We start from the raw sequence: 27,396 nt of genomic DNA, 5'->3' as shown, positions 1-27,396 counted from the left end.
AGAAAAATATCAGGAAAGACAGAGAGGAAACAAAGCACTGACGTATTCCTTTCTCCACCTCCTTCCTGCTGCTTTAACGCCACGTGCCTCTTTCTACCTCCGCCTCCGCCTTGCCTTAAGCTCATTTGCTGCCTACCGACAAGCGGCCGACGACCGGTGTAGCGGACAGGAAATCTCGGGAGGCCACGTAATGCATCTCTTTCGGAGACAAAAGAGAAGACGGAATATGTTCATCATCCATCCCATCATCGCTGCGAGGCTCGGCGGTGTCTTCGCGTGCTGCGCGATCGATAGTGGTGCCCGCTCCCATTTGCAAGTCGCGTTTCCGAGCGGTGTTTGCAGTTGCCTAAGTTGCACCTCATCTGCGCGCTGTTGTAGCCACCGCCGCCGAACTCCTCCGCTCCGCTGCTTCGATCTCTCATTAGACGGCCGCGCCGAGCGACCCCCGACGCGCCTGCCGCTTGAGAACTTGGAGTACTGCACCCGGATATTGTGCCCCCGGTTCTCTGTCGGCCTTGACTTTTCATACGGCGATATTCTTGGCGCATTTGTATGTACATATATCCCAAGCGCGCATTAATGAGCTGCTGCGCGTCTGTTATGCCTGTCTGCGCTTTTGAAAGGCTAAGCAAGGAGGCCCACGTAGTAGTATGTGGCATGTGTAGACTCGTATGTAAATCAATTCTGCTCGAAAATTTGTCGTGTGCAGATCATCCAAATATTACAAGCCCTCACAGACGCAAAATTAGAACGAGTAGAAACCTTCCTCGGCGTCTTGATGCTGATGTCATTCCCCGCGAAGCTTTCTTGAGGAGAAGCGGGTGAGAAATGGTTTATTACAAAATGCATTCGGCAATATGGCCCCATAAAGAAGGGCATAGAAGGACTAAAGTGAAGTCATTAAAGAGTTTCAGACTCTGAGATGACTTCCTTTTAATTACTGTTAAAAACGCTTGTAAATTAATGTGTAAAGACATGCTTATAAACAGTTTAAAGTGGCAAAATGTCAAAGAGTACCAAGTAATGTTAAAACACACAAGAACTGATGCAGCTCTTGCGTAGGCAACATATACTTGGTGGGGCAGAAGTAGCTTCTGCACTACCAAAGAAGTCAGACTAGCACAAAAATCCCATAAAGGTTTTTTTTTTTCTCTTTTTTTTTGGCGAGGTGACTGTAGAGTGGCGTTACGACTAAGGTCGTTGTGCAACGCCACCCCGTTACAAATGGGAAGCCGATAAGCATCATCACCATCATAATAATTTTATAATAAAGTTTTGTTAGAGCTGTGTAATCTAACAAGATTAGTTTATAAATAATTTACCAGCAACTTCCTTACCCAAGTGGCTGGCTTCAGCTGCAATGTGATATCCCTAAGTAAAACGGTGTTTTAAACATCAAGGAAAGCAGTGTCGGGCTCGGAAACCTTACGCGTGACCTCGTTCGTAGGAGCACTACTATCATTAGTTTGAAATTAGTTCATATTATTGATGATATGCTTCAGGAAAACAGCCGCCCGCCCTACCATGGTTTCGTCTTGTTGAAAAAAAAATTGTCTCTCCTCAAAATGGCAATGGGTTCTTGATTTGTCCTTATATTTCAGCCACTGCGAACGGCATGATCCTAAAGCGTGACAGGGGCGAACGAGCAAGGTCTTCGCGTGGTGGGTTCTGAGAACTTATTGCGGATGTTGTGTGCCATTTACCATGTGGAACCACGCAAGAAAGCGATTTATTTATGCACCCCAATTCTGAGTCATGTAATTTTATGTCAGCAAAGAGGCACTCGTTGGCATGATGATCCAGATGCGCCTTGAGCCCCGTTAGCTCAAATTAAAAGAATGTGCTTTTTTCGCGACACCTGGCGATTGTTATCTGCGCGTACATACGGTACCCTCTCTGGAACAGTAATTTCACTTACCTTGTCAGAGGAATTCACCGTATCCTACTCAAACCGAAGCCGATAACCTCTGGTGCCGCGGTGTTGTAGGTCAAATCGTTGACGGAGGCCGTGCTTCACCTTCTCCCTCACGCCAAAGGATCCGAAAATCACTTATGTTTGGTTCACACCGAACAAAGCCGACACTCTCGTTCGGAATCGTTGCAAAAGCACTAAAACAACCATTGGTTAATTGTGCCACAATGTACAAAGATGAGTGCTCAATCACTGCTACGTGAGCAAATTTGGCGATTACACCGTACTGCAGACAAAAAAAAGGGGGGGGGGGGGCATGTGTTTTGACATTGCAAATTACGATCCTGTCGTTTTTTTTTTTTTCCATATTGCGGCGCATTGTAGTCAAATTGTACGCTAGAACTTGTTGTTCACCCATTTCGGTCGATCCACCAGCGTGATTACTCCTTCGCGTTCAATGTGGTGAAGCAGACCTACGGAACTCTCCGAATGTTCGCATCTGTCAGAACCGATGATGTAATGGTATTTTCAATCAGCAATCGTCTGTTGTTTGAAGTCGGTGACGGAAGGGAGGGATACATGCGTATCAAAAAACTCACGAGGGCACTTGTAGAGTTTGTTGGTCTGCGAGATGTCGCCCTGCGAGAGGCGGACGCGCTGTCCGATCTCCGGACGCCGTCGGGTGGTTGAGTTCTCCTGCGGCAGGATGGTGTCAAGGTGCGTGTTCTTGGCGAACGTGTTGCGCGCGTAGTGCATGATCGAGTCAAAGTCGTACGCCAGGCCCATGGAGTTGACCTGCGCCAAGAGAGTTGGGATAATTAGCATAATTAGGAAGGTTTCTACACTGTTAGCTCAAGCTAACAGTGCAGAAATTCTAGCTAAATTAGCTTGTAAACTGCACGGGCAAAAAAAAAAAAAAGAATGGGTAAGAGGGGAGAAGTAATTACGCACAACCACACCGCCATGCAGTGCGGGCATGCAAAGACTGCGCACATAATTCCCGCAACCCGTGAACTTGAGTGCCCCCTGTCGGTTTGTAGCTCCCCAGTGCGCGATCTCCGATCATGTGAGCATTTGAATGAAGGACCTTTAGACCCTAAAGAAAAAAAACACACGTTTCATGGCAAAACATGGACATTAACCAAGCGACGTGGGAAGTCATACAGTCGACGAATTCGTGCGCACGAACCCTAGCGCACGAAGGGCACTATGTATTGGAATGCGACACTGCACCTCTTCACGGCGGCCGCGTGGTGCTCGTTAGGGATGGGAAATGACGCTCTCATACCGACCTCTTCATCGGTTAGCTTGTTGAAGTTGTACTCCTGGCCGGTGAGGATGTTGTGCGTGACGATGTCGACGTGTGCGTCGCGGTCGGGTCGCGTGTGCTCGTGCCAGAAACCGACCACGTGGCCCAGCTCGTGCACCACGATGCCGAACTTGTCGCAGTTCTTGCCGATCGAGATGGCCTGCGCACCGTTGCCCCGTTTTCCAACGAATGAGCAGCACCTGCGACCAAGGGGAAGAACATGGTTTTATGGCCACTCCAACTTTCACTCCCGACAGGCAAGTGTAGACACGTAAAACACGCACTTTTAATATCCGACCCCTGGTCTGGTTGGTGTTCGCTTTTGTCGGTTCAGTTTATCGTGTGGCCTCACATTCCCTTGCGTAACGCGTCTGCTGTCCGCAGACGCGGTGAAGTATCAGCGAAGTATATTACCCCCGGGTCGTGCCTCTTTCTCTATGCCTGATTTTCTATAGTACCCCACGTTCTACGCTTTCTTTTCCTGATGGTTTGATCACTGTTGCAGCCTGTATTACAGTTGTCGGTTGGTAAGCGTTGTGGGGTGTGGATAGAACAGCAGGCGCAGAGCTTTTTCTTTTTTTTTTTTACAGCGACAGCTACATAGCCGACATTTCTGCCGAGGAAATAGTATCGTTACTCGTGCGCATTAACCTCAAACAGCGCTGTTAGTAGTCCATAGCCGAGATCACCCATTCATTAAATAAAAACAACAACACAAAACGGCTTTGTTCCTACTCTGGACCTCTTCCACGACCCATTGGTTCCGTAGTGAAACGGCAACCACTCAGTCATCACTTGTTTTGTGCATTTAGAAACGTCATTTATTACATTGAGTTGGTAATATAAATACGGTTCATTATTGTTTTTGACAGTGCATAATCACTGAACGATGCAACTCTTCATTCACTTCTCTAGCAAAAAATCTAACCTGTAGTGAAACATTAATTGCAGAAAAAGCCCTTTTCAACATATTACGGCCAAGCCAGCTGATCTACACACTACCAAACATTCCCACGGAGGCGCGAAGTCGTTTTGTAGACTCAACTCCGAACTAGCGAAAATTCTCCTCTTCTGACAACTGTGAGAAACTCTATGCCTTGACGTACCCAAAACCCTCTTGTCACTGGCGCTTCTTTTCTTTTGCGTTCACCTTTCCACTCGCTTGTTGACATTCTACGAGGATCTTGCGAATCTACTTCGCCAGACGTCTCCAGAGTGACTAATTACTCTGTCTATCAACTGTTCCAGTCACCGCCTACTCAGCATCGCCACTCGCTGAGCTTTGTGCTGTCGGTCACAGCGTTTCCGATTCCTTAAAGCGAAGTATACCCGTAAGAGTGTTATAAAATTTCCTACTTGTGGCATTTACAATATCACGTGTAGCCGCACAACGCGATTGCCAGGAAGATTGAATTCCTCGTGAACACGCGCACCTTTAGCAGCTTGCGCTCATAAAAACCCGGGTGTGTCTGCCTGACCGCAATGCACCTCAGTGATGAATCCTTACGACTTAAGGGATCGCCAGTGAAGGGGCCCAGCATGCATTGAAAAAAAAATGCGATCTGCGCTTTTAGGTTCGAAATGCCAAACCTTTCGAACCTAAGAGCGCAAATCTAACAGCGCAGACTGGTCTAAATGATATGGTCGGTGGCATTTCGGTCGCCCAACCATATCATTTTGACCAGTCGTGTCTTGCAGCTCATTATTCTTGATGTGTGCTCCCTCAGACAAACCACGTACCAAATGGTCCTTATGGTGTACTGGCGAATCGAACGCGCGAAAGTAATAAAAAAAGTGGCAGCGGAGATGCAGTTCTTGAAGTGTGTTACCCCAACACGGGCTTTAATTAGTCTTGCCCTTTGTTCCCTAGGCTTAACTCCCGGCTATTGCCCAGCAAGACAGTGAGAGAGTTGCTCGAAGACTGCATGCGGGTCACCAAATGCTACTCGAGGGTAACCTGGGGAATTAAGCATGCACATTAATACTTCAGGTAACCAGTGAGGTCTCGCGCACTTAAACTATAATACTTCAGGTAACCAGGGACGGTCTCGCGCACTTAAACTGACGCTAAAGGAGCAGCGATGTGAGCCTTTCATTTCGCAGGTAATGACGTTACGCTGCCGCATCTCCACGCCCTTAAGCCCTGCTCACGAAGTTATGTCGCTTCGGAGACTTAGGCGTATAAGGAAAGTACAAGTACTCAAAGCTTCAACCCACTCGAGTTGCCCCTTTCTATTCTTTCTCCCATCATCTGACTCGGCGACAAATAGACAAATATAGACAGGGTAAAGTTCAATCCGGTAGAATTTTTTACTTAATGATTCTTCCTTTTCATTCCGCTCTCCAATGAAAGATCCGGTATTCGAAAAGCAGCAGGAAAGACATCATTACTGGTTCGGATCAGCGCGGATGATGTCTCTTTATGGAGAAAGTGCGTAGGGGATTCCTTGCTTTCCACAGGCCCCGTACACTCTACTTCCTCTCATTTCATTTTAGGTGGCGCCGGATGAGTGCGGCTTTTCCGCGATCAGCCCACTTATTAGCCAGGGAAGCCCACGACCCAAGTGGTGAACTCGAGTTCGAGCTTCCGTGCCCACGCACAAGCCAATTAGTGGCCCCCATCTTTTGTGACGCCCACTTCTCGAAGCCCCGTGGCCATGGAGGAAAGACGTACGACGCGAATGTTTCGAGAAACGGTGTGCTGAAGGAGAAACGAAGCGTGTGCGCGGGCGCCTGCCGCGCATACTGAAGGGCGCACGGAACGCGGCACGTATACATACGCCACTTGCCGAACAACCTCGCGGCACCACTCAGCTTCCCTCAAATCTCAAGTGTTGAGCGTCATTAAAGGCCGTGACTTAATTGCGTCGCTCACGGTAATTTCCCCTCGCGATGCTGTAAACATGACTTGTCGATAATTTTCGCCAAAACCAAGCTGTACTTGCACTGTCTAACCACATGGCTGCCTCACTTAACATGGAAGCGAGCCTTACGAAGTTTCTTTTTTCTAGCAATCGTTTGACTTATACTCTTTCATAGAGATACACACGTTGTACTGTTCTACGCTTCCAATAAGCAAATAGATCAGTACCTAAGATACGAAAATAATCTTTTAAGAGCAAATCTCGCACTTGTATTTTGTATACAAAAAGTTTCATGCGGTAAAATAAATCGTGATGCAGGACTTTCGGCATAACCTCCGTGGCCTGCTGAGATTTCGAAAGGCTGGTAAGAAATTTGTCAATACGGGCAACGAAGTTCTAACCTTTAGTGCGCTGGTAACAACCACAGCACCGCACGCATGAAAGGGCACTGCGAAGGAGCTCCATTGCGCGCTACGATGGACTTTAGAGGTCAGCATTCTGCTGTAGAAACACGTTTTTCTTCTCGCGATCGTACTTTTTGCAATTTTGAGGTCGTAGATGTTTAACGGACCGCAAAGCTCTTTCGTGTCCAGGTGAACTGTGTGACCCCAGCCCGAAATTGCGACGTTTTAGAAGTCGCGAATGTGACAAATGTCCCTAGTTCACAAACACTTCGATGCGCGAAATATAAGGCTTTGATATAGTTGTTTCAGTTAACTACACTTTATTTAAACTAAAAAAAAATCTACAGCAATGGAAGAGTGTTTCTAAACAGGGTTCCAACAATATGGTGATTAAAACTTTTGTATGTTTCTCGTCCCTAAAAAGTTAAAGGTTAACATTGCTAAACGGCTACACGTAAAGCAAAAAAAAAAAAAAGTGAGTAACCAATGCGTGCCCCCCCCCCCCCCCCTCAAATATAATCTCCTTCTTATGATTTGAATCAGCATCAACAACTTTGATTCCCACACAGTTATATTCATCACCTTCATCTGGTATTTCATTTCCTGCTTTTAAGGAGTACTTCTCTGTACGTTTGTTAAACAAAACTTTCTATTTTTCCGGTGTTTTTTAATCCCGCCACTAAAATTTCTCAGTACAGTTCTAGCATGTTCTGGAAGTCCTGACAGGTACTTATTTATTATTGTTATAATTTATATGCTATTATTATGGCCCAATATGACGATGTCATCTGCAAATATTAAGTGACTCAAGCATTCTACATTTATTCTTAAGCACGCTTTTTAGCAATTATGCTTCTTAAACATCCCCTGTCGACAGGCTGTGAATAATTATGGAGAGATTGCGCCTCATTTTGTGACACCGTTCATTGCAGGGAACGTCTTAGTGTTTTTATTAAAGAATATCGTGCCCATGCATCCACCGTTATGTAAGGTACACTCTTAAAAAAAAGGTCGGCGCACTTACTAACAGAACACTAACCAGTTACTTGTCCCAGTATTGACTAGGTAGTTAGTTGCTTTAACTAACTGGTCATGCATGACCTAGTAAAACACTACGCGTGACAATGTGGATCTGCTGAGTGCGCAGCGCGACATAGACACATTCATCACGCACATATCACACGTGGACAATCAACAACTGGATTGAGCAAGAAAGTCAACGGGATGCACGAGGAGAGCGAGTAGTACTTAGTTACCTTAGAAATACATCTGATCTTGCTTTTATAGCCAGCAGCGGAAAGCCCCCGAGAAAGTCGGTGGGCTGGTCATAAAAATAAAATATTTTAGAGATAATTTCAGAATTATGCAGTTTAATGTGAGCATACACAAGACAGCATGGGGATTTGCAAAACCTTTTTAATCGTGATTTGGTGTGGAAAAAAAAGCTGCAGTTATTATGTTCAATAATTCATAGAATTTTGTTACTTCCGTGAATGTTAGTATCAAACCAGCAGCAGTTACTAAGTACACGGTCTAGACTAGTAACGGTTCCACACTTAGTGGTAGGAACTACGTACCGTATTTTGGGGTAGTAAACTCCCTAAAAAGTTAGTAAATACAGCCGTTACTACCCTTTTACGAGCTTTTTTGTTAAGAGTGTAGGCTTATAAATGTAAGCTTGCTATGTAAGGCTTCTCCACTCCATCATAACGTAATGCGTTAATGACAGGAGCATTTGCCCAAATTTACAATCTATACCCAGATTTATTAAACTCCGCAGACGTTGAGGAGAAAGCCTTACGCGCCCCATTCTACGAAGAAGCCCCATTGTGGTTGTTGTTGTCCGGTCACGAAAAAGGCCTCCACAGCAAAGAGTAGATAAATGAAAAAAAGACAAAAAAAAGTGTGGCATTGGAACTCGGGCCTGCACATTTGCAGCCTCGCGCTCTACCAACTGTACTACCTCCGTACGTTGCGCGCGTAAAACAAGAGTCAAGAGTTGTTATCGTTGTTCTCGTTCCTGTTTTTGTGTTAAGCACGAACATGGGGTCTTCGCCAAGATGCGGGAGCTTTGTGCCCGCTTCACAAAATTCTCAGAACTAGGAACTTGAAACGTTCAAGTTGTAGAATGTAGCGTGCCGTGTGACATCCGAACGTGATGGCGCGTGACTAGAATAAGTGAGCACCCGCCGCACAGAACCCTGATTCCAGTGAAGCTGTTGCCGCCTGTGCAACTCTGCATGCTGGCGTAATTAGGCCCGTAAGACGAAGAAACGAAAGCGATAAAAGAGGCGCACACACGGTGTAGCAGAAAAGAAGGCGGACAAAGTAATTTGCGCCTAAAGACAAAGAAATGAAAGAGAAGAAGGCGATGCAGATGCGACGTTGTAGCAAAGCATTCGTTAATCAGCATTGCCACGCTTTCGCCTTCAAAGCACGTAAGCGGGCTTCTGTGCCCCGAGGAATTTTTTTTATTATCTGCTCTTTGTTGTATTTGCCCCTGGGTATTTTTGCCGCCCTTTTTTTTGACGGACATGGAAAATTTTCAGAACCCTAACCATAAACAGCTCCGCTGTAAAAGCGGCCGCAGCTAAGCCTGATCTCCTGGATAGGGTTGTTTTAATCTCCCAAACACTTCTGCTCGCAGACTGCCAGGCACAATCGCGTGAAGTCTGCGAACACAGGTATTAGTTGACACCAGTTGATTAATTCGCGCGAGAAAAAATGAAGACTTGAATACCCAAGCGGCGGCTGTCGGGAGCACTTGCCGACACAACATCCCAACCGCCGGCTCGCTTGGATTATTCCCCGGAAAGTGAGCCTCAGAAATATCTGCCCCCGTAGTGGAGGTGACGCACTGCAGCGTCCGCGACACTCGCGAGCTGAGTAGGCGAACGTGCAAAGCAGGGCGTAAACGGGGAGAGAGTCCTGGGCTGCTCACCCGCAGGGCCTCTCCGTGAAGACGATGTAGTGCTGGTGCTCAGCCTCCCGCTCCACGAACTTGATGCACGTGAAGTTCTCCCAGTGGCGCATCGCCTGCTTGAACAGCGCGCGGTGATCCCCTGCAGAGAGCAGTGCGCGCCCTCATCAGCCTTTCCTGCCGCACACTGTGCTCGCTACGAGCGTTGTTGTGTGAATAGATGCACAGGTGCCGTCATAAGTAATCGGAGCAAAGATTTGGGAATATCACAAAAATATTTTTCCTACTGGCTTTACGGCAGCCATTACCGGTTTACCCGAAGCTTTTTCAAGTAGTAAGCACTCCTTTACGCACACCAATGCAGCCAGGCACATTCCGGAAGAGGAAATTCCTGTACATTTGCGAGACCATGTTCCAATTACATTTGACGGCACCTGTACACAAAAGATCTCCTACAGAACAGATGTACACAAAAGAAATGCACACGCACGCAAGCACGCACGCACACATACAGACATCTGCTTATTGTGTGTGTGCGGGATAGAGAAAGAGAAAAAAGAAACAGCCGGCGACAAAAGTCAGACACCCTTACCGCTATTGATTGCGCAACAAAGTTCGCCATGAGCTTCTACGCTGTAGGATCGAGCGGTATTTCCTAGAGCATTGCCTATAGGTGGTAGCACCACACCGCCTCTGCGGCCTGGTCGGCAATCGGTGGGTTCGTTTGTAACGCAGTCTTTTGACGTCAGAAAAACCGGAGAAAAACGTGTGAGAGAAATACTAGCTTTAAATTATTCATTTCGAAACAAATAAGCAACGTTGGACTTCGAACAAAAGTCCAACAAATCATAAAAAGTGCGACCTTTCAGTTAGCACAAAGTTAGTCACGCATTAGTGTCCAATTACCACAAGCTCAACGGTTCACTTCCCGGCAGCGGTGGCTCTTTACTTTGCGCAACACAAACAGAAAAAAACTTTGGAGCGTGTTTGGTGACTTCGTTGCGAATGTCGCCTAAAGACGGTAGTCGCCCGCCACCCGTGCCACGTAAATCAATTCAAGTTTACCGCGTTCCGCTGCTCAACGACGATGCCCTTCTCTACGCATGTCTCACGCGCTATCTACTGAAATATTTCGTTACTGTTTTTAACAACTTGGAATGCCGCCAGGAGCTATAGTGTTGCGGGCCACAGCAGGCGACGGCATGACTTTTTTGTCTAGTATTAAATTTGCCACCGCAAAACGTAAGCGTTTATGCATTTGTAATAAAGAAACACTGCATATATCACTTGTGTATTGACATTTCACCTCAGATATGCGTAATGTTTTGTTTTTGCTCAACAATGTTGACAAGTATGAAGAGTGCGACCAGATATATATGTTCAGAAATGGACTAACGTATATAAATGTCTCGTTCAACATCTGCTTTAACTTTGGCCGGGCGGCTGAATCGAAGGACAGACAGACAGAATAAAATTTCAACGACCAAGTAGCCCAAGAAAGACTATCGTCTTTAAAAACTCCCACCTCCCCTCGCGGGAACCCCTGTGTAGATGCGACGCATAGGGGGTTCACGTTGCAGCGTTGGACAGCGGAGGAACGGCGCTGGAGCGATGGAGCGGAGCGGCGCAGGCACCGCGTTTTATAGCGCGCATAACGGTGAGGGGACGAGCCGGCGCCAGTGCGTCTGCCGCGGCTATGACGCAACACAATCCAACACAATCCACTTTAATCCAATCCAATCCAAATCCAAATCCAATCCAAGCCAGGCCAAGCCAATCGAATCCAATCCAATGCCCCTCGCGAGAGAGTGTTCGCTATCGGAGGGAGAGGGGGTGAGCGGCGGAGAGCGAAGCTGGCGCGGCGAGGAGAATGGGGGAGGGGTGGACGCCGACCAACGACGACGACGCCGACGCCGGATGCAGGGACAAGGCGGGTGAATGAGATGCCTTCGCATCTAAACAGGAAGTTTCAGTATACAATATGTTGTGGAAGGCTGTAGCCTTTCACAACAGTCTGACCAGGTGCAAGGACATTCTTGGACGAGGGAAATTTGAAATTTGAATATGCATTTTGTATTCGAAATTTGCGGTGCTGAGAGCAATTCAGAAAGAGGAGTGTGTGAATCGTGCTTAAACCCGTGAGCCGTGTAAGCCATGTGTAATTTGAAATTTTGATATGCATTTTGTATTCAAAATTAGCGGTGCTAAGTGCAATTCAGAAAGAGGAGTGTGTGAATCATAGTTAAACCCGTGAGCCGTGTAAGCCATGTGTGACCCATTTGTAAGTCATGTGTCCCACAAACCCATGTTCTTGCAAAGAATTCTAATTCGGAAGTTTGGTTTCTTTTCAACGTTCACGGGCAAAATTAATAGTTGCAGCTGTGAAAACGAGAGGCTTCAATGATTTTTCCTTCGTGAGTGCGTGTATTGACTGCAGCACCAATGCTGAAAATCTGTCTCTAAGGGCCCTATTCTCGACTGCAAAAATTCCCAGGCAATTCGCCATGTTTTTTGCGTAAGCACAACGCAAGCAATCAGTGACGTGATGCACGTATAGCTCTGACGAAATGCAGTGTAATTTGACGCTCACTCATAAAGATCACAACCAAGGTATGAAATATTGCCCATAAAAAATACAAAAACACTTGGCATGTACTATAAAAATTAAGGTGGTAGCTGAGGCTGGCAAGAGAAACACATTTCCACAGGTCAAAACTGGCGTAAACACCACAAGGCGATCGAGTAACGTTGATGAAAAAGCGAGCGAAAGACAGATGTCGAGCTAAAGAACATCACACAATTTTTTTACCGTATCTATTTATTTCTTTCAATCGGTTTTAGTAACGTAGTTGGGCTCTCTGCTTCAATGCAAGCTTTGTTGCGTTATCACCTTCCCTGCCGCCACCGCCGCCACGCCATAGTCTGCTGCTATGTTACAAGTTTATGGCGTGATCACAGAAAAAGACGGTCGCGACCATCGCTTGTATGACAAATAAGAGCAGCGAAGCGCTACGCCTGATAACCGCGGAGAGCACCGATGTCGCCGATTTACTTATTCGTTCAGCTCGACTTCAATCAGCGCTGTGATGAACAAACGAGTCACTTTTCTTTGTTATTTTTCTCTTGAGCTGGATCATGTGACCCTGCAGCTTACTAGGAGGTGCGTGGACAAATACCATGCATTGGGTTCTCTTTGCCATGGGGAGACTTGTACTACCCTCTTATGTTGCGGTTACGCCAAACAAATAATTTTTATTTTATTGCCAAACCTAAAAGCAAAATACTGCACGTTATTTCTATGCTCCGTGATCACTGACTTGGAAACAGTCGAAACTATTATTTGTTTCGGTAGAAAACATGCTTTAAACCACGCGTCATGCAAAACTGCGCCTGCTGCAAATTTGCGGACGGACATTTCGCGGCGCCGAAGGTCGGGGAAATTTTTTGCCCTATCTCACAACAAAGGCAGCCGCCATTTTCAAGCTGTTACGTAACATTACGTCACTTTTACGCAGGCTGAAGTTGCCAAAGCGTGACATGTTGGTCCCGCCAACTGTTTAAATTACGTCACACCTTCTCAGCCAATCACAGAGAGGGCGTTTATTACAAGCAGTATTTGTTGTTGAATGGCAAAGACAGGCTTACGCTGTCATGTCCGGTGCATTTAGTCTAGTTTATCATTGCCGGCCAAGAATTGTGCACGTCGCGTAGAGATAAATAATGCAAACCTGAGAGCTTTTGACAGTACACCGTCATGAAACGTCAAAATGACGAAATGACACCCAATCGCTTTGTCAACCGGAAGCACGTGACAAAAATTGAAAGCCAATCAGAAAAGACTTCCGGGTAATTCCCAGTTTCCTTGGGAATTTGTGAAGTCGAGAATAGGGCCCTAATGCTCACTTGCAGATCATGAAGTGGCATACAAGACTTGCATTGTGGCTATCGTTGTTTTTTTGTTGCTAATTATAATATTTTGCCAAACAAAAAGGGCTTGTCGCGATCACAGTGCCTTTTTGTTTCAAAATGGCGGGTCAGGGCGGCGACTCAGGTGAAAACCCAGACAAGTAGTTCTGAGCAGCGCTCCCACACAGAGGCTATTGCTTTTTAAAAATTAGTGGGGAAACTCGCGGATACGGCGTTTTAAGCCCGTACCACGACTACAAGCAATTCAGACAACCCACGTGCCTTTACTCCTGGTTTATGTTCGTGGGCTTACGGCAATGAACTAGCAATTAGGCTTCACCTACTACGAGCGGTAACCGAGTGGCCGTTAAAGAAAAGGAGAGGGCAAGCGGCTCTGTTTGGTGACTCCTAATGCCGTTTTAGGTAGGGCTTAGTCGTCAACGGCGCGGCGGAAAAAGTGGAAGCGAAGAACCTAAGAACGAATGTAAAGCGAGAACGTGTGTAGCCCTAATGGTGCTCACCCCAAAGTTCCAACTTAAGCCCCCTTAATCCCTTCTCCGCCAAGCAGTCGAAGAAACAAGGCCAGAAAAAAAACAATAAAAAAAAGAAAGCGTCAGGATCAGATTGAAAATAAAATAGAAACGAGAAAGACTGACGGACGAGGCTCGCGATAGGCATAAAAGCTAATGCTTGGCTAAAAAGTGGCAAATACAAACAGTCGAGTGTCAGTTTATGAAGTTGCAATAATGAAATCAAGATTGGCCGTCTGATTGCGTACAACGGAAAATGATGCGAAAGCAGCATCAATTCATTGCTATAAAGTACTGCTGAGTACACTCCTGCGGTTATGCGTTATTCTGTGGGTACATAACATTTTCCTGGAGAGAGAGAGAGAGAGAGAGAGAGAGAGAGAGAGAGAGAGAGAGAGAGAGAGAGAGAGAGAGAGAGAGAGAGAGAGAGAGAGAGAGAGAGAGAGGGGGGGGGGGGAATACTTTGTTCCCATTGAAAATGCAAGGTGTTTCCGCAGCAAAGACCGTGTATGCGTTTTCCTTTTGAGTCTTCCGTTGCCGGATACACCACTACGGTTGTGTACAACTACTACTCGGTATACTCTTAGGCAAAAAGGACTAAGAGTTCGTCCTTTCGGGGACTAACGGCCTCTGCCACAACCATTACTCCCTTTGGGGACTAACTGCGAGGGGACGAACGGTTAGCCCCCCACCCGGATGGTCCGTTCCGATACTCCCCAAGGACGAACCGCGTAGAGCGCAGAAAAAAGGAAAAACTCCGGCACCGGCAGGGATCGAACCCCTTACGCCCGGAAATGTACACAAGGAACCCGACGCGCTATCCGCTGGACCACGCCGCCGGGTGGTAGATGCGGTAGATAATATAAGTGTACAGCGTGTAGTTCTGTTCATAACGCAACAGATCCATTGCAACTGGTGCCCGAATTTCTATCTGTGCAAGCGAACGTGACCGCGTTTTGCGCCTTGCGCTTAGCGCTTTGCTAGGTTTAGGGACTATTGCTCAGTTCGATTCGAAGTAGAGCCTCACAACCATAGCTTTTCTCGTAAATAACAATCAACTCGTCGTCGCCTAGTTGAGATAGGTAGCTGGGCGATCGGACGACTCATTTGTTTCCGCACAAATTAGCGCAAGCTAAGTGCTTTCTTAGTGTTCGATACATATGTTAAGTGCTCTATGTAACGTATGTGAAAGGTGTCGTCTGTGTGAGTGTCAGAATAAGGAAACATGCCATATTTTCCTGCATCGGCGAAAGCGAATTCGGTGTTGCTTAGCCTGAATTCTTCAAATTCGCGTCGCTAGACGATTGCGACTGGGAAATGCAAGCGGGTTTTACAGCAGTTGCAGCATTTTCATAGCTTTGGTGCCCAAGGCAATTATGTACCGAGTGTAAAAGATAACTTCGAGACGCTTACCTGTAGCGAGCATTTTTGTTTTGCAGTTGTCATCAGCAACATGCGTTTTTTCTCGTCTGTTCAACATATACATATTCATTACGCTCAGGAATCCACTTTTGCTATTGTCACTAATTTTTGCGTTACTGTTAAGGCGCTTGAAAGCTTTCATTGGCCGTCATTACCTCGCACGAATCGTATATGCAACACAGCGTATCAACATAACCTCGCCGAGAAGCGTATGGCAATCGCGCTTCGCCGCTCCTTGCCACTACCCGCCGCTCTACTAACCCTAGGCGATTTTCTTATAACTAACATCAATATTTTCTCCCGTGGCACCATCTAAAGCACATAGTGACTGCAATGGCTTGTGTTTTGGAAATATAAAACTGTTCGCAGACATATGCGCGAAAGGGCAACGACGACGCCATTAGGGGATTAACGGCGCAGCAAAGAGACGAACTGCATGCGTTTCGTCTTCCCGTTACTCCTTATAGATCGTCGGGGACGAACAGTTAGTCCGCATTTATGCACACGGCACGTACTCTGCCGCAGATACTCCCCTTGAAGATGAACGGTCGCCCGCGAAGACTAACGGCTGTATTTTAGTCCCTATTTTAGTCCTTTTTGCCTAAGAGTGTAGGTGTATAATACTTCGCTAGATTAACTCCAACAACAGTTAGGTATGCGCCGGATCTTGTGCCTAACATTAAGCGTTCAAGTCTTGCGGTGTAAATCTTCAAGAACAATGAGTACTTTTTCCGACGGGTACTGGTTAGCGATGGAAGATATCAACGCGTGACGTATAGACCTAACGCTCTATGTTAAGGTTTAACGTCAGGCAACCTTGACGTTGGGCCTAACGACATGCCCAGCAATGCCATAGTCGTTGTAGGTCGAGCTCCTGGGATTGCAACGTCGGACCTCAAAGCGTCGTGACGTTAGTCTTAACGTTGAATGTCGCGTACGCGCGACTTCTCCTCCCTGTGCTGAAAATCAGCCTTTGTGCAAGTGACTTACAAACCGCAAAATACGGATGGCTTAGGGAAAAACGCTTTATCAAGGGCTTGAGTTTCTGCATCCGGAAAAGTGGCCGAGGTAGGCGCATTGTGCTTTCGAACGATAATATGAATTACAGTGCTTCCCGAAAGTTTTTCCTGGTGGTAGCGGTGTTGTGCCCGTCTATTCTCGACGCAGGCGGAGGGGGATACATAGGACATTAGGCTCCGTCGAACAGAACAAGCGGCATCATGTAGCTCTCTCGACCCCTCAGTACGTAACTCTCTCTCTCTCTCTCTCTCTCTCTCTCTATATATATATATATATATATATATATATATATATATATATATATATATATATATATATATATATATATATATATATATTGTGAGAACCAATCTGTCCGTTGCGCTATTGCCCACTTCAAGGAGACATGGATAAGGGCCCTTGTACTGTCGTGGCCAATTCATCGTATACTTCGTCTGCTTCCCAGGACAATTATCATCATCATGCCATACCTCATCTATTCTTCATACCCATCCTCATCATCATTCCTGGGGCTGGAGTTCTGGGTTGCCGCTCAGAATAAACGCGCTGTTCCTCTGCCTCTGCGACGTGTCTTCTGGGTGACGGCTGCCCTTGACGTCTCCCTCAAGTGGTGAAGGTGCACCTCGGTCCCGTCCTCTGTCTTTCCCAGTCGCACACCTGGAGCTCCGTTCCGGTAGGCGCTTGCCTCTGATGATGCAGCACGAGAGCGGGAACAGCCCCCCCGGATCGTCAGCTGCTGTGCCTGCTGCGTTTACAATCACCAGCCACCAACGCGATCCGCCAAGTTTTTTTGGCCGTCGAGGTGAGGATGTCGACGACTGGCTGGATAGCTATAATCGGGTCAGCAGCTTCAATCGGTGGGATGACGCATTCAAGCTTCGAATTGTCTCCTTCTCCCTACACGAGGCGGCCAAGACGTGGTTCCGTAACAACGAACACACGATCACCGACTGGACCAACTTTACTCAGGAGCTACGAAAAAATTTCGGCACGCCGTCCATTCGCGCCGATGTAGCCAGACAAACGCTTGCCGCTCGCATTCAGCGCCCTGATGAGACATTCGCCTCCTACATTGAGGACGTCGTCGCTTTTTGTCGCCGTGTGGATGAAACCATGCCGGAGGCTGACAAGGTGCGTCATGTATTGAAAGAAAAACACGCGCCCAGAGTGGGGACCGAACCCACGCCATCGAAAGGCGTGGGTTCGGTCCCCACTCTGGGCGCGTGTTTTTCTTTCTTTCTCATGTAATTAATTATAAAAAAATAATGTAACGCCACTAACGGTAAAAAATAGTCTATCAAATCCCCTGTGCCTTCTTTGGTGTTGTAGACTGCCGGAATTTCTTTCTGTATATATATATATATATATATATATATATATATATATATATATATATATATATATATATATATATATATATAGCGAATCAGATTAGGAAATGAGGGGCTCGTTGAAAGTAAGACAGAAATAAGTGTTGGCAGTCAAGAAAACATCGGAAAGCAAAGGGGAGGATGTGGTAGGTAATTGAAACAGATAAAGAATTTGGGAAGAAAGAAAGAAAGTGGAGAAAAATGGTATTCTGGAGGTCGTGGGTATTCTGGAGGTCGTGGGTTCGGATCCCACCTGGCGGGCATTTTTCCTCCACTTTCTTTCTTTCTTTCCAAATTCTTTATCTGTTTCAATTGCCTACCACATCCTCCCCTTTGCTTTCCGAGGTTTTCTTGACTGCCAACCCTTCGGTCCGGTTCGGATCCCACCTGGCGGGTATTTTTTCTCCACTTTCTTTCTTTCTTTCCAAATTCTTTATCTGTTTCAATTACTTACCACATCCTCCCCTTTTCTTTCCCAGGTTTTCTTGACTGCCAACCCTTATTTCTGTCTATATATATATATATATATATATATATATATATATATATATATATATATATATATATAGATATATATATATATATATATATATATATACATACATACATTGAATGAGAATCTAAAAACAGGGGCTCGTTGAATTAAGAGTGAAATAAGGGTTGGCAGTCAAGAATGCCTTAGAAAGCAAAGGGGAGAATGCGGTAGGTCATTGAAACAGATGAATAATTTGGAAAGACAGAAAGTGGAGAAAAAATTCCCGCCGGGTGGGATCCGGACCCACGACCTCCAGAATACGCGTCTGTTGCGATGACCACTACGGTACCGGCGGGGCTGTTTCCCCTCCACTTTCTCGGTTATGTATGTTGAGGTATTTTGTTTCCTGCGCTCCGGGGTGGTAGCCAGAGCCACTTGGACTACTCGGGGTGAAGGGGACCTTCTTTTTAACCCTCGGGCCGTCACTCGAGTGTCTACGACATGTCGAGAGTGGTCGACCAGCGTTGAACGCTCTTAAGCTACCTATGGCACCAAGACTGCCAGAACAGAGGCCCTCGCTATGCATGCAGCGAATCAGAATTGGAAATGAGGGGCTGGCTGAATTAAGAAAAACTAAGGGTTGGCAGTCAAGAATGCCTGGGAAACCAAAGGGGAGAATGCGGTAGGTCACTGAAACAGATGAAGAATTTTGAAGACAGAAAGAAAGTGGAGAGAACGTGGTAACTGAGTGAGTTTCCAAAGGCTAGTTTGTCGTTCTTGCCTCGTGCCCCCTTAAACCGCGCTTACAATGTAATGATTGCGGTAACTTGAGCCCCACATTAAAAGACGCGAAGTTTCAATTTTAGTAAAAAAAAAGCATAAACAATCCTTCATGGTGGCGTGAATAGTCTCAGCATATTTCTGAGGCTTGGAATAGTGAAGTCGGTAGCTGAGGGGAAGTTATTACGTTGTTAGGGAGTAATTTAGAAGTGAACCCAGCAGACATTTTCCATTGCAATCATGTACAGCGTTCAAAATAAGCAAAATGTCCAGGTTTTCGGGGTACTTACTTTAGCTGAAAAACGTTGAAGACGCTCAAGAGAAACTGCTCAAAACAGAGGTGTGCGGAAAACTTCCAGCCGCTAATAAGACGGTGTCTATGCGAGCGTAACATGAAACGGCGGCTTTCAGTGCAAAGGCGTAATCAGGCGGCCGAAGCTTGAAAGAGGCGGTTTACTTAAATGTCATCTGGAGTGAACACGTTTTCTTGAAAGCAACGAAAAATATTCTACGTTAATGATCTCTGTGCAGAAACTGCTGCATCCGTTACTTCGTTTCACGCGGGCATACAATTTGGGCAAGAAATTATAACTGAAAAAGGTAGCAAAAAAAAAAAAACACCCGTCGTCTTGACGCAGGAAAAACTCAACAGTTGATCCGTTTAAGTTATTTTTAACTTAAGAACACTCTGAGACGCTTAGCAGCGCAACTAGCAATATGATCTTTATCATTAGCCGAAGGACTAAGACCTCCCCTCTTAAGGCTCTGAATGAGCTATGTGAGGGACACTGTACCGACGACACAACGACTGCACCGACGATACTCTTCGGAAGCAGGGGCGTAGCCAAGGTGAGGGGGGGGGGCGTTTTGGTTAGAACACCCCCCGAACTTTTCTGAGCGGTGCCATCCACCACCTTCTTCCGGCCGTTTTATTTCTACAGCGAACTGTGCGTGACTACGACACCGGATTTAAACTCTCCCGGGGCGATGATTTACTCGACACCGCTTCTCCGCTCCTCCTCGCCACCGCTGACGGCTCTTTTTACAAGTTTTATACCGTTCACCACCCCCGATGCGCCTTTCACGAGTTGCGCAATCGGCTCATTACAGCGCTAGCGCCGTTATCGTCAGATTCCCTTCTAAATCGCTATGGTACGCACGCGGTTCGCTCTCTTAGAGCGGGTATTGAATGAGCGTTGTCGCGCACACAAGCGCGAGTCGGCGGGAAAACAACGGAAAGCCAGATCCGCAGATCGTGCCGCCTCCGCTGTCGAGTAACTGCGTCGAGCAGCTGCGATTCCCTCCCGGATGTACAGCAACTTGCCCGCTTCCACCGGTGACGAGAGCCAATAACGATAATATATAAATTCACCATAGCAATACCACTCCATAGAAAAACCCACCATAGCTATAGCTTCTCTGGCTTCCATGTTCACAGAGTGAAGGGGCTCTGGTTTTTTTTTTCCATGCCTTTTGCACACCGCATCAATATTTTTATATGTAAAACCAAAAGAAGAAATATGAAGAGTGTTCATTTGCTGACAGAAATGGTTCGGGTTCTAAAAACCAGATGGTGGCATTTGGCTGAAGCTATCGTTACGTCTTCGTTTTCATGCAGTCAACTGAAAGTGGTCATGTAAGATGGTGAATTTCCCGCGAGACGCTCTCATTTGCGTAAGTAAGCGCTGGGACGCAGACAGCTAGCAACAACACCTCCGGATCATCCCCACTTCAGCTACCTTAAAAGGCTTATGTGCATTTGCTCAGCAATGAGGTTTTCGTAAGACTCAAAGCCGTCTCGCTGAAAGCTTAAGTCATTGTATTTTGGCTTATACGGCGTCGTTTCGTTGTGGTTTTTCAATGTACTTTCAATATCGTGCTTAGCGTGTGCGTGTGTGGGCCTGCACGTCGGCGCTTTAAAAATGACCTAAAAAATTGACCCCATTTCACACTAGACATTTTTTTCTAAGAAAAGATTATTATAATTATTCGATTATTAACACATATTTAACTAGTAGTATTTATTTTAGTAATAGTTAGGTATCACATATATATGGGTGTGCTTGTGTACTACACAGAGCAAGTAGTTAATGAGTGCGCATCTTTCATCCGCTGCTTTCTCAATGTACTTAATCTAACCCCTTGTGGTTCCTTAGGGCAAGTATTGTACCTTTTGTATACCCCGATGCCTGGAGTATCCAGCTCCTGTTTGGGTTGGAGCTAAACTCTCCAATAAATAATTATTTCTCTCTCTCTCTCTAACCGAAAAATCTCGCTACGCCACTCTTCGGAAGCGTAGGTATTGGGCGCCGTATTCACGTACAGGTAAGTTTCTGAAAACTACGGCGTTGGCCTATCCTGGGAGCTAGAGTAAGGCACATTACACCAACATTACACCATTAAGGCATAAAGGCAGTAAGGCACATTACACCAACGAGATTTCTGCGCACGTTAAAGATCCCCAGGTGGTCAAAATTAATCCGGAGCCCTCCACTACGGCGCGCCTCATCGCCTGCGTTGCGTCGGCGCGTTAAACCCTACAATTAATTAAATTACACCAACATCTCTTAGTTGCGCTTTTTGCAAACATGATCTAGGGATGGTTAAACTGAGAACTTAACTTTAGTTATTGATGAATGCTGTTCGCTTAAAAGAATAATATCGATGACGTTTGCGAAGCATCAATTTTATAGCTAATAGGATCTACTGGGTACAGAGTAGTAAATATAAATCTTTACGCGTATTTTGTTTTCCTCTTTTACAGAGGCCCTTCATCTGGGCTGATTATAACGCTCCCCTTCTTTCCTTCTTTACAGGACGCACTGCGAAAGATACAGTTATCGCCAGCACAGAGTGGAACTCTCCGATTTGCTCGCTGCAGCAGCGCCTTTCTTAATCTCTGCAATTGCTTTTGTTGCTATTTTCTTTCAAGAGGCTACCCAATGTTATTATTACCACTGCAGCTGAAAGAAGGCCGGCCAATGGCGCGATGTAGCTTTGCGACGTCACATAAGCATACAAAGAATGTTCCGGACTTCGAAGAGAGCGATAAAGAAAAGCAAAGCGCCTTTTGAGCGAGTTTCAAAGTTATGCGATGTCAGTAGACTGTTCTCGGGGATATTTCGTAACCATCTATTCTAAGGGGTAGACGTTCCAATTGTCATGCTCTGAAAGCAATTCATACGTCGAAACAAAAGCAGAAAGAAGTGTTTCGCTTTTAAAATGCGACAGAATTGGTGGGATCAGCTTCTGAAGTTACGTAGTGCACTCCCGGCCTTCGACAGCCGCAACATGTCCGCAACACGTCCGAAACCCGACAAAACACGGACGTTAACCACCGCGAAGGGGAGGACGGAGTAACCGCATGCTCCTCGTCCACTCCGGTAGGCTAGGTTAGGTATGCACATATTCTTGCCGTCCGCTACATCGGCGGATGCCCTACCAAGCCCCAGATCGAATTCTACCGATCCTAAAACTACATTCGGTGTTACAAAGCAGTGCGCCCAGAAGTTTTTTTTTTTTTTTTCTTTTTTTCGTTTTTGATCATTCGAACACGGCTTCTGAAAGGAATCCCCTAGTTTCAAGTTGTTCCCGTTCTTACCGTAGGATTTCAATAGAGTGATTCGATTCGAGGTTATATGAAAATATTGTTTATGCACTGCAAAGTATAGAGCATTTCTTTTGTTCCAAACGAGTCACGGGAAATCCGGTTGCGCTAAGGGTGAAGGCACGCCGCTCGGCAGACTTCTGTGGCGTGCATCTAAGAATGCCGATGTTTTTAAGCGACCGCGAATGGGAGATCAAAGAAAGGTTCTTTTGTGGCCCATGAGAGTCAGGTATGCGCACGTTGAATTATCTTCGAAGGGCAACCAGTTGACAACGATAAAATTTACGTTTTCCGGTTTACAAAGGTAGTGCAGGAAGAAATCAAGCAAGCTCACACTAACGCGTAAAGCTTGGAGGTAGCGAAGCTGTACGCAACCTTCACGACCATCACGAAGGTTTAAGTCCACGATTTCAGCCGATTTGATTCTTCTTCGCTGCCGCAACGACCTTTACTCCATCATTGTTGCTACAAGTGTGAGCTTCCTTCATTTTTTTGGAAGTGATAATCATTGGACATCCCCTTGGAGCGGCGAACGTTATGACGTGTCTTTCTAGTTCCGAGCAAGGGTTGCCACGATTACGGCGAACGCTGGAATGTTTCTCGTTTCAAGCAAGTGTTGCCACGATTAGGGCGAACGATAGAGTTTTCTTCCCTTTTTTTGCCAATCTCGGCCAGTCTCCCTAAGTGGGTATGCTTGCCTTGACAAACGTGCTCCGGGGACGCTGGGCGGCCTCCGCGAGCCACGCACACACGAGCGCTCGGCATTTTGTTGGTTTTGTTAACTGCCGGGCGGTCGCCTCGTGGGACATGGTCACGTGCGTGCGCTCGGCATTTTCCTGGTGTGTGTAACTACGGACAGGAAAAATTACGATTTGCAAAATAGCTTCGCTGTTAACAAATTCAAGCCGCATCACTGCAGGCGATGATTGTGGAATGGTCCGCCATAGTTCGTGCTTCAAACACATTGTTATTCCTGTCGATGCCGTTACCACAACCGCCATTTGGAACAAAGTAAAGTTAAAGTATAACGCACCTTAACGGTGTCCCTCTGCGCCTTCTCTTATGTTGTATATGGAAAATCTTAAGCATTATTTTTTTGTGCCCGTATTAAATATTTGCCTGCCGTTTAGTCGCTCTTTTACCGTTTGTGGCTTTCTGGTTTTCTTTTTAACCTATAAGTGAAAATAAAAGAACCCTGTCGGTATGCACGTACAAGAATCCAGCTTTTAAATTTCAATATAAAAAACAAGAGTGCGCACGAGAGAGAGAGGTAGGGAGAAGCGGGGAAACTGGATTAAATTACAGACCCAAAAGTTCGGATCAGGTCGAAGCGCGCGACAAGTGCGCCGGCAGGCATTACGCTGCGCCGAGTCCCTGAAAGCCAGTCACGACGAGCTCTTCCGTTGAGTTCGCGAGTGAGTTCGCCAATATCGTAGGTAGGGGAGAATGGGTTAGCGATAAGGACGTGGGACGCAAAGGGAGCTGACATGCTATCTTCCCGTTGAAGTGCGAGAACGAGTGGAAGCAGATGAGCCAATAGGCCACTCTAATTAAGGACCGTCGGCGGTGACCAAAGCTGAGCCAGCTCAGCCTTTCATTGCGCCCTTCGCTGAAGACCGCCATCCAAGCTTCTTCCGAGGCACCACGGATAGTCATCGAAAAAAAAAGGGTAAAACGCCTTTGAAATCCCTGCTGCCAACTTTGGTACTTAGGTCCTCATTTCGATACTTTAAACTATGTTTGGGTGCAAGCGGTCCACGCCTGCTTTTCCCTCAGCGGAAACGTCATACACTGCGCAATCTCAGTGCGGTAAATATTTTTAAGTAACTGAACTAGCGGTGGCCAACAATCATGCAATAGTTTTTTTGTGGCTGTATACAGCGCCTGGAATCTCGCTCACCTCCGTGGAAATGGGAAAATGTCATCCTTTTGTAATAATTGGAGAAGGAAAAGAAGACAGGCTGCAAGCAAGCAAAAGAAATGAACAAATGAACAATTCGTGCAGAACTAGAGCTATATATATATATATATATATAGCAGGAAAATATTTCTTGGACACCGGCAAGTCGTAGCAAAAAAATAAAGACACACGTCGAAAAAAGAAAAGGTTTAACGTTTCGGCCGAGGGACCGGCCTTCGTCAGAATCGTGATTAAAACGTCCGTGATTTGGTATTGTGCTCACGTATACGCATTCGTCGCCATCGATTAACAGCCACCTTTTTAAAATCGTTTTGGAGATTACGGAGGACATGACATTACAGTTTTTTTTCTGTTTGTAGTATCTTCGTGCTTACATTTACAGGTAGAAGACTATAAGCTAGAGTTTGGAATGTATTTCGCGCACGTGTCATGTGTTTGTTGTTGGGAGCATTGCATCTTAACTGTTCGTAGGAAACGTTGCCATGATACGTGTTTTAGAAAAGTATTTCTTTTTGTAGTGTAGCGCGTGTACGCTCATGCCTCTCTTTATATTCTGATTCAGCTGGTATAGCTGGCTCGGAGCGAGCCAAGCTTTTCAGTCACACATATTCTTTTGAATTAAAAATCAAGAACCGCAACAACAACAAAGGCTTGGAAAGTCCGATGAAACACATGATGCCCCCTTCACGGTGCCTCTTATTTGAATCATATAATGCCTGCACAGCAATGGGCGCCGGTCAAAGAAGCCGGCAGAGGGCGAGAGACAATGAAGGAAAAAAGTATGGGTGTGCGAATATTACTCGAATATTACAAATGTTTTATTCGTATTCGCTTCGAAAACTATGTATTCGGAACATTTCGAATATTCGAAAGGGTTCGAATAATCGGCTATTATCGAATATTTGGATTGATTAGTTGAAGCAGAGCATTGAAGGACTCTGGTTGAAGGAGGGGACGCGGCTTTCAACTTTGGAGAAATGACCAAAAGATGGTTTTTTTGAAAGCCACATATTTGGCTTCGATGTTTTCTATCCTCTGCGTTTGCGAAGCTTTCCCGCCGGAAACCGCGGCAAAGTGGCTTAAAAAATACTTTTGGAAGCAGCGGTGACAAAATGTCAGCGCAATAGGGCAAAAGAACGGCAATTCTCGGAGCGCTGTATCTCCGCTACGGTGCCACCGGGCGCGGCCATTTTGGTACCATTGGATCGGCCGAGCCTATGGATTTTCATACTCTATGTTCCAACTCATGTTCTTTCCGGTCCCGGCCGTCTCTTTTATCTTCGTTCATTCCCGAACGCACGCACGGCAGGAAAATTGGCCTTCCGGTCCTTCTGATTGGGCGTCGCTGCGGCAATGCAAGATGGCGGCCGCCTCAACTGCGTAGTTCGCTTTTTAGAGTTCATTTTCACTGCTTCTCTCGGCCAAGTTTCTGTTCAGTCATTTTATCTGCTGTGGTATTCAACACGGACATTATCGCGATGGGAATGCTTGAGATCACGAGCCAGATTACGGGAAGTTGCGTGCGTGGCTCCAAAGGCGAAGGTCATCGAACGCTTCGGGGCGCACGTGACTTTATCCCGGATGGGTGAAACGCGGTGTGCGCGCTTGTGATAGTGGTTTGCGAACTGTTCGTCTGATTTGCGATGCTAACACGCTTAGTTATAGCTAAGGTTGACAGTAGGCTCGCTAGCCTTGGGAAAGAAACAGCCGACGCCTCAAAAGCTGCGGCTCCCACGGCGTAGCCACTGCGCTTTGGAGCATCGCCTGAATACGCAACCGGATGCGATTAAACGCCAGTAGCTGTGATTAATGCCTGGGACGTCAGATTTAATCTTAAGAGCGACCTGAGTGGCAATGCCAGGGACAATCAATGTATGACATGTTGCGGTATACGAGCGCCGCGATGCGGGCGAGCCATATAGCTTTCTTGCGCAACGTATCCCGTGCACTTCGAGTAATCATGCAAACAGGCCTGAGTTAGGAATAAAAACGTGTTGACGGCGTTAAAAATCTACGTTACTGTCGTAGCATTTAACAAATTGTATTTTTAGGGAAATTGTAAATACAAACGCATACATCTATAGTGCATAATGGTTGTGCCAACCATTGTGCCAACGGGAAAACTTTTGGCAATGAACACCTGCATGTACAGGTACTAAGTTGCTGCTCCAGGCAACGTTATAAAAACATTAAAGTCGAAACTCAATTTTCAAATATAAGTAAAAAAAATAGTGCTTCACTTGCTGCCACATTGACAACACTACAAATTGAAGTTGTCCAGTGCAATACAGGCAACCAGCTAACCTACTTTGCATTGAAAGCTATCTCCCCCCTCTTTGGTCCGCAAACTAGGCTATGTACACTTCACAAAGGAGCTGAAAATGGCGTTTTGCAAGAAAGAAAAAGGCTGCAAAAAGCACTCCAACTTCAAGGCAAGTCATTCCAGACGCCCCGTGTTCAAAATGTCACGAATGGCTACAACCCCAGCGACGTTTGATGAATGAAACCTATGTGGCAACTTCAAAAGCCGTTTTCTCAGAACATTTTTTTAGCCACCTGCATCGCTTGTTGCAGTGATTTTTTTGTGACCGATAGGTCTATTTTGATTCCATTCTTTGCGTTACACTTCTTGATGAACAGTTCAGGTCTTGACACTCTTAGATTTTCAGGTTTACTTTTTGGGATTTCTTTATTCAAATATAGTCGTTCATTGTCAAATGCCTGTACCTTCCTTGATGAACGGTTCAGGTCTTGACACTCTTGGATTTTCAGGTTTAGTTTTTGGGAATTTGTTTCACATAGTCGTTAATGGTTTAAATGCCTGTTGTACATTCACACCTAAAAAACTGAAAACTAAAAAAAATTGTGTTGTAATAAAACAATAGGAGACTGTCACGCCCTCGTCCATTCATTTGGAAATGCAATGAACAAACAAGTTTTTTACCATCTTTTATAG

General features: G+C 46.0%; 1 protein-coding gene across 1 annotated transcript in view; it reads right to left on the bottom strand.

Annotated features, from left to right (window-relative positions):
- LOC144139907 (bone morphogenetic protein 1-like) overlaps positions 1-27,396 on the bottom strand; it is a 678,031-nt gene that overhangs the window by 210,057 nt on the left and 440,578 nt on the right. The window contains exons 4-6 of the mRNA XM_077672135.1: positions 9,431-9,551; positions 3,205-3,421; positions 2,512-2,707 (exon numbers count right to left, since the gene is read on the bottom strand). Of these exons, the coding sequence (XP_077528261.1) occupies positions 2,512-2,707; positions 3,205-3,421; positions 9,431-9,551 (534 nt within the window). The remainder of the gene's footprint in view (positions 1-2,511; positions 2,708-3,204; positions 3,422-9,430; positions 9,552-27,396) is intronic.

Source organism: Haemaphysalis longicornis, unplaced genomic scaffold (genome assembly GCF_048455015.1).
Source record: "Haemaphysalis longicornis isolate Haplotype H1 unplaced genomic scaffold, Haemaphysalis longicornis Haplotype H1 scaffold_1, whole genome shotgun sequence".
NCBI lineage: Eukaryota > Metazoa > Arthropoda > Arachnida > Ixodida > Ixodidae > Haemaphysalis > Haemaphysalis longicornis.
This window is presented reverse-complemented; position numbering and strand designations above follow the sequence as displayed.